The 17,013-nt window shown below is 39.3% G+C and overlaps 1 protein-coding gene across 2 annotated transcripts in view; it reads right to left on the bottom strand.

Annotated features, from left to right (window-relative positions):
- adss2 (adenylosuccinate synthase 2) overlaps nucleotides 1-11,571 on the bottom strand; it is a 28,739-nt gene extending 17,168 nt beyond the window's left edge. Inside the window, exon 1 of one of the 2 annotated variants that reach the window (XM_053232437.1) lies at nucleotides 11,292-11,571. In XM_053232437.1, coding sequence (XP_053088412.1) covers nucleotides 11,292-11,441 — 150 coding nt within the window. In that variant the 5' untranslated portion in view covers nucleotides 11,442-11,571. The remainder of the gene's footprint in view (nucleotides 1-11,291) is intronic. The other variant, XM_026937214.3, reaches the window with a different exon arrangement.
- Nucleotides 11,572-17,013: the final 5,442 nt, after the last annotated feature.

The following is a 17,013-nucleotide window of genomic DNA, read 5'->3' as shown; positions in this document are numbered from 1 at the left end:
GACTTGTTTTTGTATTTTGTATTAAAACTGATTATATTCAAATTCAATACCAAGTGAATAGGGGTTTGGATGTCAAATTGAGACAAAGAGACAAAGTGAAGGTTCTGGGTCAAAGCGGTATCAACAGCAGCATGTGTGCAGGAATATCATACCACAAATCCCAAACCGACCCATACAATATAGTGTCGAATTTCATTTTCAGGTGACCTCTATAGAAGGAAACTGGTAAGAAGACATGCAGATCATTTGTCTAGGACAAAACATTTAGTGCAGTTAGGCACGAACACTGATCAGTCCATTAAAAATGTGTTTTCGGTCATTGTGCACTGACTGTTCTTGTTAGAACAGAAGTAGTGTGGGGGTTTAGTTTCTTTTGAGACGTGTTTGTGGTGTTTTGACAGTTGTAGTGCAGTGTGGTTATAAATTAAGCTTTGCTGCAGACAGTTTCACATGGATATCACAAGGGTTAACTCTTTCCAAAAACAGTTTGTATCCATGTCTCATCCTTTCTCCAGCAAATAATCTCACCATACTGTATATTTGCACCTAAGAACTGCCGCTGTAATCACACGCAGTACTGGATGACTTTATAGTAAACAGTTGTAGAGGAGGAATGATTTATAATTACACTATGCAGTGTCGAAGAGAAGAGGATGGGTTCTCTTTTGAGTCTGGATTCTCTCAAGGTTTCTGCCTCATGTTGTCTCAGGGAGTTTTTCCTTGCCACAGTCATCTCTGGCTTGCACATTGAGGATCTAAATATAAATCTACAGACGGACTTCTGCAAAGCTGCACTGTGACAATGTCTATTTTTAAAAGTGCTATACAAATGAAACAGGAACTAATTGAATTGTAGTGTGTGTTTGTACAGAGAGAGGTATGAACAAGTTGTGAAGTGAATTTGGTAGTGAGCAATGTTTGTTAGCAATTGTAAAAAAGCACTGAATGAGTACAAACTGTTAAAATGTGAGTTTATCAGTAGCAATCCCCATCCTGCCAGCAGTGACCTGCAGTATCTGTAATTGCATAATTTCTTTATTTCTGCATAATTTGAGAAGTAAACAAAGATAATCAGCATGTTTTGATGGAACAAGCACCACTCTATAGAAACTTTCCGAGTAGAATAGTTTACACAGCAAATTATATTTTTCTAGGAATATAACCTTTGGTTTAAAATATGAAAGTTCTTCAGATGAAGATGAAAAGGAAGAAGGGACAGCAGTTTTACCAGAAGAGCCTTTAACAGAAATGTACAAATCAATATGAGCTAGCTAACATCCTATAAAGTAATTGTGGCTTTGGGATCTATTTCTGCTAGCGGAGCAAAAATAAACAGAACATTTGGCCATATTGTGTCCGAAATGTCACTTACTCGATATTCATTTCTTTACAGACCTGTTGTATAAAAGTAATATCGTAATCACAGTCATGTGATTATACTGAATATCAGCACGGCTGTGACCTACAGTACTCAGCCTGTGGGCTCATACCTACGGCCAAATCATAACCATGACAATATTCAGTGCAACTGCACACTTGCTCATGCGATATTGCTTAAGTATAAACTTGCTACCCTCTGGGTACATAGGCTGCCTGACAAGCTTTTAAGTTCTTACTGTAAACTACAGGCAATTAAACTACAACTAAAGTATGAATTAACTGTAGCTTTCTCTTTGATTTATTATTTCCATTTAGCAAGCCTAATATGAAAAAGTTAGCATATATAGAGACAACAAACTGTAGTAGACAGGCAAAGAGTGCAAGTAGGAAATGTTTTCCCACGCCACGCCAATGTAAATGAACGTCTGTCTCATCGCCAAACAAAGCCTACAGCCTATTGAACATGATGTTGCATACAGTTTCCTGCAGCTCCCCTGATCAGTGCTATTTCTGATGAGTACTATTAACCACAAAGTTCACATGCTCATTTGTTGACTTGGTGCAACAAAACCCCTTTTATTCTAGCCGGGGGAAATGCACACAGAGTGGAAAGATACACACAGGGCTTTGGTAGGAAAAATAATACACGCTCAATACTGCACGTACAGCTGTAGAGTATTTCACAGATGTTTCAACTACTTACAGCCTGGTTTTTAATTCAGCTTTTGTTAGTAGGTTTGGTAGTAATTTTAGTAGCTTAGTTTTGTTTGTTTTCTATACAAACTCCAAAACGAAAAGTCATTAAGCTTCTAATGAGCCAAAGATATAAATAAATATGTAACTTAATTATAAAGCAAGCTAAAAATGTGGGCTCCTGAGTGGTGCAACAGAAAAGTGTTCACCCTGTCATCCAAAGATTGTGAGCTCTCTCCTCTATCAGACACAGTGACACTGACCGATCGTGGGTGTCGTGGTTATACCGAAATCGGCGCTTGACTACATGACCTTGTCACATGTCTCACTAAACATTCATACCTAATCAGAACTCCTACTTAAGTCTTGGTTTCTGTATGTTTCATTGTCAAGCTTTTGTCGTTGTCGTGTGTATGTGTCATCGAGTGTGTGCCACTGCCTCGCTCATAGTCTGCCTGTTTTTGCCTTATAGCCTTTGTTTGCATTTAATTTTCACTGGTTGTTTCACTGGTTTTGTTGTTTGTGTTGCACTTCTTACAATAAAATCTGTGCTTCATCCGCTGCCTCTACAGAATCATGACAGCGGCTGTGTGTGAGCTCATGCATGTGGAAGGATGGGCATAGCATTTTCCTCCAAGTGTGTTACATGAGCAGCAGACTAAACTAGGGAGAAAATCAAAGCGAGTGAGTGAGTCAGAGAGAGAGAGAGAGACGAAGGAAGAAGTGGAAGATAGAAGTTTATAATAATTTCCTAAGCAATTAATAAAGTAGTTTAGTAATAACTTATATTAGTTGCTTATTTATAACTCATTACTTTCCCTGTTTTATCGATTACACCACCACTGTTTTCCTCATTTCCTCACCACTTATATAATAATGAGAGTGGAGTGTTTAAATCTATTCAGGTGTTTGACTGTTCCTGGGACTGGAGCAATTATCAGTGTCAACCACATTGTCTATCCAGCGAGCTGCTGATAATTAGGATGGCTTTTGGCGTGATCTCACCAAGTTCTCGTCAACGTCAACATCATTTAATGAAGACACCTCAAATATTTTGTGAAGTGACATGAACTTGATTAAAAAATGTTATGACATGACAAGATTTGTCCATTTCATAGGCCTAAATGTACCCGCTAGTAAAATATTTTCTTGAAATACTAAATAATAAATTAATACTGAAACTGATCTTTCCTTGCAGGTTTTAGAGACTGCAGTAGCCTTTTACTGGTTCCACATTTCACACAAGCAAATGTTGCATGATTATTAATCCACAATGAATAATGCACTGCAATACTTCATAAATGTGGTTTTTAGACTCTGTACTTATTCGTTTGGCCATTTTTGAGTCACCACTTAAAAAGCCTGAATATAATTACACAAAGCACTAAACTTTATATCGATACAGAGAGATACCAGCTCTGATTCAGTGAATCTATCAGGAACAAACAATTCACCCATACATTTTCCACCTGAAGTTCAAGCTTAATATAATAAATTGTAAATTGTTTCTATACTTACTTAAGACATTAGCCAGATACTTCTGGTATGCAAACTAACAATCGGTGCTTGAGCTCCAACATTTTAATCTGCCCAGGTCACATTCTACACACTGCTTTACCTTGCCAAAAGAATTATAAAATGTAATAAAGCAGGATTTGACTGTATTTAACAAAGGATTTAACTATACCCTTCACCTAAATAGTATTTTCTCCAGTAAGCTCCTAACAAAAGCCTTAAATTATTATACATAATGCTATAAGAAAAGAATAGCTATGAGAAGGAGTAGGTCTCTTCACTACACACGTCATATATTCACAGAGTTAGTAGTACATTTGACTTCATATACATTTTCTGTATTAACATTGCCTTATTTCTACTGATATACCATCTCACCTGTAATGTTATTATGTTTTAATTATAACCACCATGCATGTAACATATACTTTTGGATTTTTAAAATCAGCTTTCCTATTCAAACTAGCAGGAACTACACCAAACATCAATTCTCCAACACTCGGCCAACCTAAAAAAAATTTTTAAAATTAATTAATTTAAAAAAAAAAAAAAAAAAACAACTTCTAACTGGCTTGTAAATCTTAAGTTGATTGGTTGAGCACTTTTCTGCTGTGACGTTGTAGTGAAGTTATCTCACTGCAGTGTTTCCACAAATTAATGTGGGAGGTTTGAACATGTGCCACATGATGCGTAAATGCACATAAAGCAATCCACAAATATATGCAGCAGATTCCACAAACAAATCATAGACTGAGTCATAGAGTCACAGTGTGTCTGTACATTGCAAAAGCTTTTGTGAGCCACATTTCATTATTATTTTGTGGAACTTGTATTACTTTTTCTTATTTTTCTCAAACTTTGCATGGGAAACGAGGTCACTGTGGTGCCTACGCATTTCTGACGTACAGACATTATCCACACCGTAATCCCCCTTTCCTTCTCCCAATCTTTGCAATATATCTTACAGTAGAAATGGTTCTGTACATCATGGACACACTCTCTGCACTTTTCCCTTTGTTTGAGGAAATGTATTTAAATTTTTTCATTTATGCATTTAAATTTTGATTATTTGCTATGAAACAAGATCTTGGCAGCTGCAGAGTATATTGCAACTAGCCCAATTTGGCAGTCAATTAACTGTCCTGTCCACCACTCCTCCTCCACTGAAAATGCTGCAGCATGAGCATGGGGCCACATGATTTGTGCCCCAGTGGGCTCCTAATTGCAGTTCCCATTTTTGACCACTAGGTGCAATAATAAATCTATACCGCTAAGTGGTGAAGTGACTGCCCTGCCCCACGACTGCACATCTAGAAAGGTGAGCAAATCAGTGGAACATCGGCTTATATCTGTCAAATAGCAACTTTTCCTTAACTGTTTATCACTCAAAAGAGGTAATTAGGATTTCAGAAATTTAGAATGTATGGAATTACGAATGAAGATTTTACAAAGATTTACATTTGCTGAACAGCTAATATACACTCACTGAACACTTTATTAGGAACACTTGTACACCTACTCATTCACGCATTATCTAATCAGCCAATTGTGTGGCAGCAGTGCAGTGCATAAAATCATGCAGATACGGACCAGCAGCTTCGGGTAATGTTCACATCAACCATCGGAATGGGGACAAAAAATTTGATTTCAGTGAGCTGCAGTTCTGCAGATGGAAATGCCTTGTTGATGAGAGAGGTCAACAGAGAATGGCCAGACTGGTTTGAGCTGACAGAAAGGCTACAGTAACTCAGATAACCACTCTGTACAATTGTGGTGAGCAGAAAAGCATCTCAGAATGCACAAAACATTATCCACAATTCTTGAGGCGGATGGGCTACAACAGCAGAAGACCATGTCGGATTCCACTTCTGCCAGCAAAGAACAGAAAGCTGAGGCTGCAGTGGGTACAGGTTCACTAAAACTGGACAGCTGAAGACTGGAAAAATGTAACCTGGTCTGATGAATCTGGATATCTGCTGAGGCACACAGATAGTAGGGTGAGAATGTGGTGCCAACAACATGACTCCATGGACCCAACTTGCCTTGTGTCAACAATTCAGGCTTGTAGAGGTGGTATAATGGTGTGAGGAATGTTTTCTTGGCACACTTTGGCCCCGTTAATACCAATTAATCATCGCTTGAATGCAACAGCCTATCTGAGTATTGTTGCTGACCACGTGCATCGCTTCATAGCCACAATTTATCCATCTTCTAATGGCTACTTCCAGCATGATAATACACCATGTCACAAAGCAAAAGTCATTTCAAACTGGTTGCATAAATATTCAATGTTCTTCAGTGGCCTTCCCAGTCATCGAATCTGAATTCAGCAGAACACCTCTGGAATGTTGTAGAACGGGAGATTCACAGCATAAAAGTGCACTTGAAAAATATGCAGGAATTGCATGATACAATCATGTTAACATGGACCAGAATCTCAAAATGTTCGGATAGTGTATATGCCCCTATGGATAAGCTGCCACTGCTTAAATTAAAGCAAACTACACATTGTGAGAACTACAAACTGTGAGATTATCTCTCAACTTTCCAACCCCCCGTGTTCTCATGAAATAGAGAAACAAGCCTTGGGTTGTTATTTGCTTGCAAATCATATAACCAAAATACTACCATAAGAATTTCTGTCTTTGTGTTATGGATGTCATGATTCCCAGTTCCTATCCAAAACACTGTCAAGAAAGTAGATATGTTTCTTTAAAAACAATGTGTTTTGTTTACTTCTTTACTTCTCAAATGAATTATGCTGAATTTAAAAAAAACAGTGAAAGTTTCCTTTAAGATGAAACATACTGCAATAAATATCTGATTCAATCTTACATTAGAAACCTACACTAACTGTTGAACATCATCCTGAACGTCTAATCCTAAATTAAGGCAAACTACACACTGTAAGAATGGTTTTTGCTTTGATTTGCAATATTTATAGAACATCTATCGACTTTCCACCCCTCACTGTTCTCCAGAAATAGAAAAACAAATCTGGGGTTGCATGTGTGAGAGCTAGCTATGTGATGCTCAGAGTAAAAACAAAACAGAGATCAGATACAGATGCTAGAAAATATAAAAGTAATGTGCAGAGAAATGAGGAGGATGTGTTGTTCTGCAAAGCAATAAGACAGAGCAATGAAAAAAGAACACAAGACACCACTCCAGATTGAAAGCACAGATAAACTTGTTAAATGGCATTGCTTTTACACCATGTGACCAACAGACAATACAGGAATGATCAGCTCAGTCCATACAGTCCTGATATGTGGAAAATTACATCCAGATGTCATTGTGTTTTGTGTTAGTATTTCCAGAATAGAGAAAAGGATGACAATAATCTTTATAAGCGGATTGCATAATACAGCTACTGAAATGAAATTTTGTGGCCACACCATAGCTGCAGTTCCATACCAATATATTGAAATTTACATGGAAAAATCAGCTATTACTGTCCATCCTGGGCTGAACAATCTCAATACACTTACATTTGTTATTTGCTACACTATATGGCCAAAAGTACTGTATGTGGACAGCTGACCATTACACCCATGTGTGCTTGTTGAACATCCCATTCCAAAACAATGGGCATTAATATTGAGTTGGTCTCCTTTTTACTTCTGGGAAGGCTTTCCACTAGATTCTGGAGCATGGCTATTGAGACTTGTGCTCATTCAGGTACAAGAGCATTAGTGAGGTCAGGCACTGATGTTGGGTGAGGAGGCCTGGGGTGCAGTTGGCGTTCCGGTTCATCTTAAAGGTGTTCAGTGGGGTTGAGGTCAGGGCTCTGTGTAGGCTACTAGAGTTCTTCCACTCCAACCTTGGCAAACCATGGAGCTTCATGGAGCTTGCTTTGTGCACAGAGGCATTGTCATACTGGAACAGGTTTGGGCCCCTTAGTTCCAGTGAAGGGAGAGTGTAATGCTACAGCATATAGAGACATACAATAGGGGCAACAGTATGGAGAAGAACCACATATGGGTGTGATGGTCAGGTGTCCACATAATTATGGCCATATAAACATATGGTCATATAGTGTATTTTCATGCAGGTGAAAACAAGATATTTTCCTACATTTCTCTTCTACAATACAAAGGAATTTGTCAGCTCTAACTTCATTATTAGAAGAGCATGTAAGCCCACACATGCTTTTTAATAGTCAGAGGTAAAGCTGCAACTTTTCCGATATCAGAAATTCAAAAGGACAAAGGGCTTTGTGGTTACTCAGTAACATGACAAGCTGCATTCAAGAAAGAGAAAAAAAAGAGAGGCTGGTGAAGGAACAAGTGTTTACAGCTTCTGTAAATTTCTACATAACAGGATCTTGCATCTTTCACAGACATTCCCCAACTTTAAATGTAACTTATAAAAGGATAAAATGTATGATCTGTTGTTTTTTAATAAATAATTAAAAATCTGCTAGAGTTGGCAAGTTGTTGGGGTACAAAAGTAATAAAACACTTCTGTACGTGTTGCTACTGAAAAATAATCTTTGGGTCATCACACCACCCCGTTGTTGATTATTTTCCTTTAACAGCATGCTCTGTCATGTTTTATTCCTTACCTAATGACAATCTAAAGTAATGGCAGGTAATAAGAAGGCACTACTTAACAAAAAATAAGTATGTCGATCATAGCATTCCAACATTACTTTTCTGTTTTAAAAATTGAATTGACACTATACTGTCATTTTCATAGACACGTTAAACCTGCGTCAGAGTAAAGGGTGTATATCTGATACTGAATTGTGGTGTTGGGCCTGATGTTTGCCTAAAATGCATTTTTGCAGTGAACATATGTGATGTTGACTGACCTCAATACAGCACAGCTCATACACATGAACACAGCACACAAACTGTTCTACTAACCCCGTACACCTCTGACATTTTTGCATAACCTGGCAGTGTAAATAATGAGTTGCCTAAATTAATATGAAGAAGTCAGTATCGGATCTTTATCAGGTGATATCTGATATTGGTGTTATATTTAAAATAAACAAGTCGAAACTCAACGCCAGCAGCATTGACAGGGATGCCTCCCCCACCAACAAGTCTAGTCCTTCTTGTTATTAATTTGTTTGCCAGAACTACCATTAAAATATACTTCAAACGTGAAGGAAGCTATTGAAGAAAAACAATTTCAGACATTTGTCCTTGCTGTGACCTTGACCCTGTTTGGATCGATTCCAAAATCTAATCAGTTCGTCTGCTGGTTACAATGATAATTCCACATAAGATCCTACTAACATTCAACCACTCGTTCCTGAGATATCACACTAACGAGAATCTCAGACAGACTCACAGACACATTGGTGGATGGACAGATGGACTGGTGACAAAAACCATAGACAGCAGTGAAAATGGGCCTTGAGTTCCTGACCATCAAGGTGTAAGTAACACTCAGTCATGGAGGCATAAATGTCAGGATATAATCAGGTATTCATACAAGTTGTATAATAAAAGGATGGCCGTTATTTTTTTTTATATATTTTAATGCACCTCTTCAGGAGTAACTGGTATAAATGAACTAACAGGTCTAAAAGAAAAAGACATCAATATAATATTTTTGGCAATTAACACCAGATTATTTGTCATTAACAAATGTTTTAAGGCAAATTATTTTGGACTTTTGTGGAACCAAGTGCAACAGCACTATCAGTGGTTGTACATGGTATACACCGTTTTGTTAATGTTATGTTATCAGCCATAACATTAAATCCACCTGCCTAATATTTTGTTGGTCCCCCTTGAGATGCCAAAACAGCTCTGAACCGTTGAGGCATGGACTCCGCAAGACCTCTGAAGGTGTGCTGTGGTATCTGGCACCAAGTCGTTAACAGCAGATCCTTTAAGTCCTGTAAGTTATGAGGTGGGGCCTCCATGGATCAGACCTGGGGAATTCGGACGCCAAGTCAACACCTTGCAGTGAAGCAGGGCGCATTATCCTGCTGAAAGAAGCCATGGCCATTAGGGAATACCGCTGCCATGAAGGGGTGTACTTGGTCTGTAACAATGTTTAGGTGGGTGGTACCATATGAATGCCAGGACTCAAGGTTTCCCAGAAACACTCCCCAGACCATCATACTGCCTCCAGAGGCTTGCCTTCTTCCCATAGTGCATCCTGGTACCACCTCTTCCCCAGGTAAGCGATGCACACACAACCGGCCATCCTTCCTTGGACCACTTTTGGTAGGTACTAACCACTGCATACGGGGAACACCCCACAAGACCTGCCATTTTGGAGATGCTCTGACCCAGTCGTCTAGCCATCACAATTTGGCCGTTGTCAAAGTCGCTCAGATCCTTATGCTTGCCCATTTTTCCTGCTTCCAACTCATCAACTTCAAGAACTGACTGTTCACTTGCTGCCTAATATATCCCACCCCTTGACAGGTGCCATTGTAACAAGATAATCAATGTTATTCACTTCACCTCTCAGTGATTTTAATGTTATGGCTGATCGGTGTAGAGACGTGATGCTGGGGCTGATTTCTTTATAGCACAGACTAGAGATTCATGCAGCCTATCAGTTACTGATGTATCTGTAATATGTCATGAGCAGTGAGTGGGAGGGTGCATCTGAAACACAGCTGCTGTTGTAATGAATGTGAACAGAGTGGATTTTTTACTATTTCATCCTTCTTTTTACCCAAAATACCTTTGGGAGAAAAATTATCACATATTTTCCAATCAGTTTATAAAAAGACAGAACTGTAAGTTTAGTCATTTTTGGTTTGGATGAAATGAAAAAGAATGAAACTGGTTACAACTTTCCTGTTTGCCGTGTTAAGTATTAGGAAGAAACATGGCATGAACGCAGTAGCTGATTAAGGACAAGAAACACTTAATGCAATTAGAAATCATGACTCTATCTGCTATCTGATTATAAGTGTGTGTGTGTGTGTGTGTGTAATAGTTTGCCCAACGTCATTCTTATTGTCATTAATAAGACTACATGACATATTGCTTTGCTCAACCCTAATCATTTCGTTATTAGACGTATCACCTAATATCACGACCAGCAGCTAGTTCACCTCCTAATCTTCTAGAAGAACCTCTTCAGCAGTGTGAGCTGTGGGTCAGGAATAAGTAATAACTGGAAAAATCATCTGTATAAAAGTCAGCTGCACAGATTTATCATCAGAATACGCTCTCAACAGTACGCTTCCTTGTCGCTGGGGTGGAACTCTGAAGAGAAGCTCTTCTGTACCTTCAGTATGTATCTTTCACCTGGACATTTGGATAGAGTGCACTTTTAGAAATTAGTTATTTAAAGGTACACTACACACCTTTCCAGGCAAATGAAACATATCCTATCCCTGTATCCTTTCTTTTTCTGAGAGTGTAAACTTCACAAACAGCATAGTTCACAGCATACACATGAATAAGGTGGGATTGTTTTAGGTATTACAGATCACACTGGGTGGAAAGCGTTTAGGATTAGAGTTGATCAAATCAAGGTGACTAGAACATAACTGCTGAGGTTGAATGAGATGCGGCCGGAGATCCGCATCGGCAAAACAGGTAAGTTAGTCAGCTAGCACACACCAGCATTAGCTCCAGTGCTAACAGGAGGTGTTGTGAAACATATATGTATATTTGTAGCATGCTAACTGAGACGCGTCAGAGTGTTTTCGTAGCTAGGTTTACAGCAGTCTACTACAGCGTTAGCGGTACCGCTGCTTAGCACGCGCGCGTTACCTGACATCTGCAGACCATGTCGGCGTCCTGGGCCAGCAGGTCCACCACTTTGCCCTTGCCTTCATCGCCCCACTGGGCTCCAAGCACAACGGTCACTTTGTTGCCGAGGCTCGGAGCAGTCCGCGCCTCCGTGCTCCCGTTATCTGCCATGACCGAGTGTCCCTGTGCGCCCTAAACGCTCACTTATTCACTTCCCGATGCGTCTCCGCCGAAGCCACCTTACTGTACACTGTCTTCACGACACAGCCGCGTATTACATCCCAGACACGCCCCCTGCTTGGGCTGCGTCCCAAACCGCACACTGCTACTACACAGTAGGATTACTAATCTGATATCCTGTTTAGTGCGGTTTGGGACGCAGCCTCCAGGAGGACATACAGGGTCCTAAACTGGGCGCATAATGCGTCATGTCAGTACCAGTGTAGCAGTGTAGTCATTTATGTAGTGTTATTATTAATAACAAGAAGAAGAAGAGAAAAATAAACATAAATAATAGCAGTAACAATAAGAAGAAAGCAATAACTATATATATATATATATATATATATATATATACACACACACACACACACACAGTATTGTGCAAAAGTCTTAGGCACATGCAAAGAAATGCTTTAGAACAAAGATGCCTTCAAAACTAATGAAACTAAATGTTTCTACATTAAAAAAAATCAATAAAGAGCAGTAAACAGTAATAAATGAAACAAAGTCAATATCTGGTGTGACCATCCTTTGCTTTAAAAAAAAAATAATAGTCTCAGGTACAGTGTGTGCAGTTTTATAAGGAAATGAGCTGTAAGTGTTACTGAGCATCTTGCAGAAACAGCCACAGTTCTACTGGAGACTTTGACTGTTGCACTCGCTTCTTATTTTGCTTCTTATATATATATATATATATATATATATATATATATATATATATATATATATATATATATAATTGTCTACTGTATTGCTGCTGTTTGGTTGATCTTTAATATATGTATATACTGAATGCAGAGCCATATACTATCGGTCTTATTGTCTGTGAAGGGTGGTGTTATACGCTTAGCTGTGGAAGATGGTGAATACCAGTATTAAACTTTCACAAAAGACAATTACAAAAATATCACAGTCAATAAATATGTAAGAAATATAGTCTTTGAGCATCAACATAACAAAACCTAATGTGATAATATATAATTATATATTATATGGCTAAAGGTTTGTGGACACCTGACCATCACACCCATATGTGGACCTACTCCAAATTATTGCCACAAAGTTGGAAGCATACGGTTGTCTAGAATGTCATAGTATGCATAATGCTTAGTAGCATTACGATTTTCCTTCACTGGAACAAAGAGGCCCAAATCAGTTCCAGCATGACAATGCCCCTTTGCACAAAGCGAGCTCTGTGAAGACATGTTTGCCAGAGTTGGTGTGGAAGAAATCGAGTGGTCTGCACAGAGCCCTGACCTCAACCCCACTGAACACCTTTAGGATGAACTGGAATTCTGACTCTGTATCAGTCCTCCTCACCCTACATCAGTGTCCGATTTCACTAATGCTCTTGTGGCTGAATGGACACAAAGCCACCCTACAAAATCTAGTAGAAAGACTTCCCAGAAGAGTGGAAGTTATTATAACAGTATAGGGGGACTAACTCTACAATGGGATGTTCAAAAATCACATATGAGTGTGATGGTCAGATATCCACAAAAGTTTGTCCATATTTGCTATTTATTCATTTATTTATTTAATCATTCAATTTTTTTAATCAGTGACAGTTTGAGCTAATGGTAATGTGTTACATTCTTTTGGTGTATGCCCAACAGGAAGACATTTAGGTTACATTCCTGCCCAGGGGCCCAAAATATGTACTGAATATAGTACATCAATATAGGGGAAAGGAAAGGTAACCTAATATGCTAGTATGCAGTCTGGGATGTAACCACAGGCATAATTGTGCTCTAAGGGATACAGAGTGCACCAGACAGAATGATGAAGCCATTATGTCATACCTTATATAGTGCACTTATAGAGGGAGTAGGAAGCCATTTAGGCTCAGCCTCAAGACTGTGGACAGCTAAAATAAGCATGTTAATGTATGTGTATAAAGAACTGTCTGGTCTGGGTGTGACTGTTAGGTGTGTAGTTATGTAGGCTTTACAGAACCAAAGACAAGCTGTCTTCTTTTGTGTGCTCATACTGAAGTCAGTATTTATTGGTGGCAAAAGCCTCAAACAAAGCAGTTATTGATTGATTATTGATAATATGATTTTAAATTTTATGTTAGTTAGATGCCGTTTTGGCTTATACATAATGCATTCATCACTTTGAAAGATCTATCTTAGAATCAACAGTTTTTTTTCCTCTTTTATAACTGAAAAATCAGGAAACCTTGATGGGAATTCTGAAATGATTAATACGTTCTCCATGACTTTAGCATTCCCTATTCACCAGGAAGAAAGTGTCTAAACTGAATGAACATTCCCAGTGAAAATTGCACTGTGCCAAACATTGTAAAAGTGATCAATTAAATCAGCTGTTACAGGTAAATTCATTTTTCTACGTTTCTGTATTTAATGTATTTCTGGCCATTTTGTGCACATGCTCCAGGTACAGTTCTTGTAGTTCACAATTTTCACCACGTGATGGAAGTAAAAACACACTATAGAATGTAAGTTCACCAGTGTATTTTTCTCTTCATTTGTTTCACTGTAGCGTAGACTATACAGTACGCTTTCCATGACCTGTGCCTATAAATAGTGCCAGGCATTTCCTATTCTCTATTTAACTGAAAGTATAAATAATGTGTTATGATACTAGGTTACTCTTTTGTTTTGTTTTGGATATTACCTATCTGTATTTTTTTAATTACATGTTTAAGCAAGATTAAAAATGAAAAGAATATCTGAATTATTATCTTGCTTCATGCTATACATGTATCTCCACATGTTAAAGATAACCAAGAATGTACAGAGTAATAAACCTATACTAAACCCACTATTATGAACCTATTACCAGACATCCAATTTAACACTGATAGTATACAAATATAACAAAGATAATTGATAGCAATGCATCTGCTTCTGCCTGGCCAACACTATCCACTATCCTCACTGTGACCACCTTTCAAAAGAAACCTTTCATTTAGATCCACTCCTTATTTAATTACCTTATATCATTACAAATATGATTATAGAGAAATTTAGTGTTTTAAAATGTAATGAGTAGAAAATCAAGATTTTTCTTTTTAAATGCAGTAAGTAAAAGTCAAAAGTATTAGGGGAAAGAAAAATTAGCACAGATACTAGGAAAGGACAGATACTTAAAGACCTTATGTACAGTAATTAAGTAATTATACCCTGTTACTTACCACCTTTGAAAACCACATGACCTAAACTGCCATTACCAGTTCTAACCTGGGACAGTCAAAAGTGATGAATATCACGTGCAGTTGCTCAAGTGAAACTTTTAATTCAAGTTTCAAAAATTAAAATTATCATATCTTCAGTCTGCTTTATCTAACACTAGAGGGCAGAACATAAGAACTCAAATATGAGCTAGAACCAGATGGCTGGAGCTTCCTCCACCACAGCCCATAATTTTCATATAGGTTATATGGCAAATCCAATCATTTACATTTGTGGACTAGAGAGGGCAGGGCTTATGAAATTGCATGACCTGCGTATTAATAGTGAAAATGAATATATTCGAATTTTATATTTAAAACTGATGACAAAAGTTCGTCAACATCCCCCACTAAAACACTTTGGGAAATTATGTGCATCTTTTGGAGTTTATTAGCACATTTTTTTGTCTTATCAAGCTGTCTTCAATTTGATCTGAACACTCAAATTCTGCTAAAAGAAGCATTATTTCAGTACAGAAAAGTAATCATTGTCAAGAGTAGTTACATATTTTTTTGTACTTCTTTGGGCTAATCACAGAATATTTGCCCTTTTAACTTTCACAAGAAGCATCGGTGTGTGCACTTGAGTTTCTGAAGCCCAAGTGTAAAAGTCATTAGAAGAGTGTGTACTTGCAACCCTATTTCTGCACCCTACTTCTAAGATACACTCGGTGTAAGAGAATATCACTAAGAGGAGAGCCTGTGTGTGTGTGCGTAGTGATGTTATTTGCAATATGCATTCATGTACATCCATAATTCTAAAATATTAAACATTAGGCTACTATTGTTTACTAATGAAGTAGGGTGCAGATAAGTATAAACAATGGTATAGTTTCTAAATGTGTGCAAAAATATCATTTAAAGCATATCTGCTTTATCTCCCACAATCTAATAGTGCTTTAGACCTGTTTTGGAGCTTACTGTAGATTTAACCTATTATATGGATCTCTATGCCCTAAGTACATACGCTATGTAGGGTGTAGCATTATAGTAGTTGAAGTCAAGATGGTGGCGCATGGTGGCTTAGTGGGTTGGGTGATTGGAGAGAGAGAGAACCCAGTGGACAGTGTGCCGAACCGCCACTTCAGTAGGGCAAGGGTGCAATTGAAGCTGGGGTGACAGGCAAATCAGGAACAGTGACCCCACTAGATGACCTGGGAACGCACAGAGTCAGAGACAAACAAACGACCGGGGGACCATTACGTGGATCAAGTTGGGTGCGTTGTGCTCTCCTGAAAACTGCCTCGATCTCCCACGTGATGACCCCACCACGCAGGGGCAGAGGGTTTTGTCTTTATTGGCCACAAAAAAGAAGCCAAAAGAAAGAAATATTTCTCCATGGCCTCTCTCTTTGTTATATATTTGTCCATGGCCTCTCTCTCAAGACAGGACAAGTTCTATAAACAACCCGAGGGAAGGGTGGCCCCAGGGAGCAGATTGATAGCACAATTGTACGGGCGGTGAGGTGGTAGTGAAAGGGCCCGGTCCTTGCTAAAAACCTCACCTAGGTCATGGTACTCAGGGGGTCACTGCGGAGAGGTCTGGAGGAGTGGGAGCCGGGGAAGCCATAGTGGCCACAGAGGGTGGAAGGGCTGATTTCAGGTACGAGGAGTGACAAAAGAGGCTCCAGTTCGCAACCCTCCCAGCTGACCAGTCTTCTTGGGGGTTGTGTTTCTTCAGCCAAGAATAGCCTAGCACCAGCGGGGTACATGGAGAGGAGATGAGGTTCATGGTGGTTCCCAGAGAACACAAGGAGCAACGGGGCAGTGTAATGGGTGATCTGAGCCAGGAATTTCCTATCCAGTACATTAACAGTAATGGGGGACTCGAAGGGGATGCCAGACTGGGATGCTAGCTCTCTGTCCAGGAAGCTACAGTATCTTCAGCACCTGATTCAATAAGCGCAAGGAGGGGAATGGAGAGCTGGTTGTGGGACAGGGTGGCAGGAATCTGGAAGCAGGACAGGGGGTCAGGAGTGGCAGCTGTTTGACTCACCAGTAGCCTCCTTTCTACTGATGAGCATCCCCTTTTAACCACAGGGAGCAGTTAGACAAGGTGTGGCCTGATTGGCCACAATAGAAGCATGCACCTGCCAGGAATCTCCTCTCCCGTTCAGCAGGGGTAAGCCGGGCCCAACACAGCTGCATGGGTTCTTCCCGGGGTGAAGTGGAGCTAAGCAACGGAACTCTGGGACTAGGCTGAAGTTCGGAGGAAGGATTGGCAGACAAGTGGAGGGGAGGACTGGGGGCAAGAGGCGCCTGGGGTTGGCTGACTCTCTCTCTGCGTCGCTCCTGCATGCAGTTTTCCAACCTGATAGCAAGAGAA

The sequence above is a fragment of the Pangasianodon hypophthalmus genome, chromosome 3 (assembly GCF_027358585.1).
Source record: "Pangasianodon hypophthalmus isolate fPanHyp1 chromosome 3, fPanHyp1.pri, whole genome shotgun sequence".
Lineage (NCBI taxonomy): Eukaryota > Metazoa > Chordata > Actinopteri > Siluriformes > Pangasiidae > Pangasianodon > Pangasianodon hypophthalmus.
Note: the sequence above shows the minus strand (reverse complement) of the source record. Positions and strands in the feature narration are given on the sequence as shown.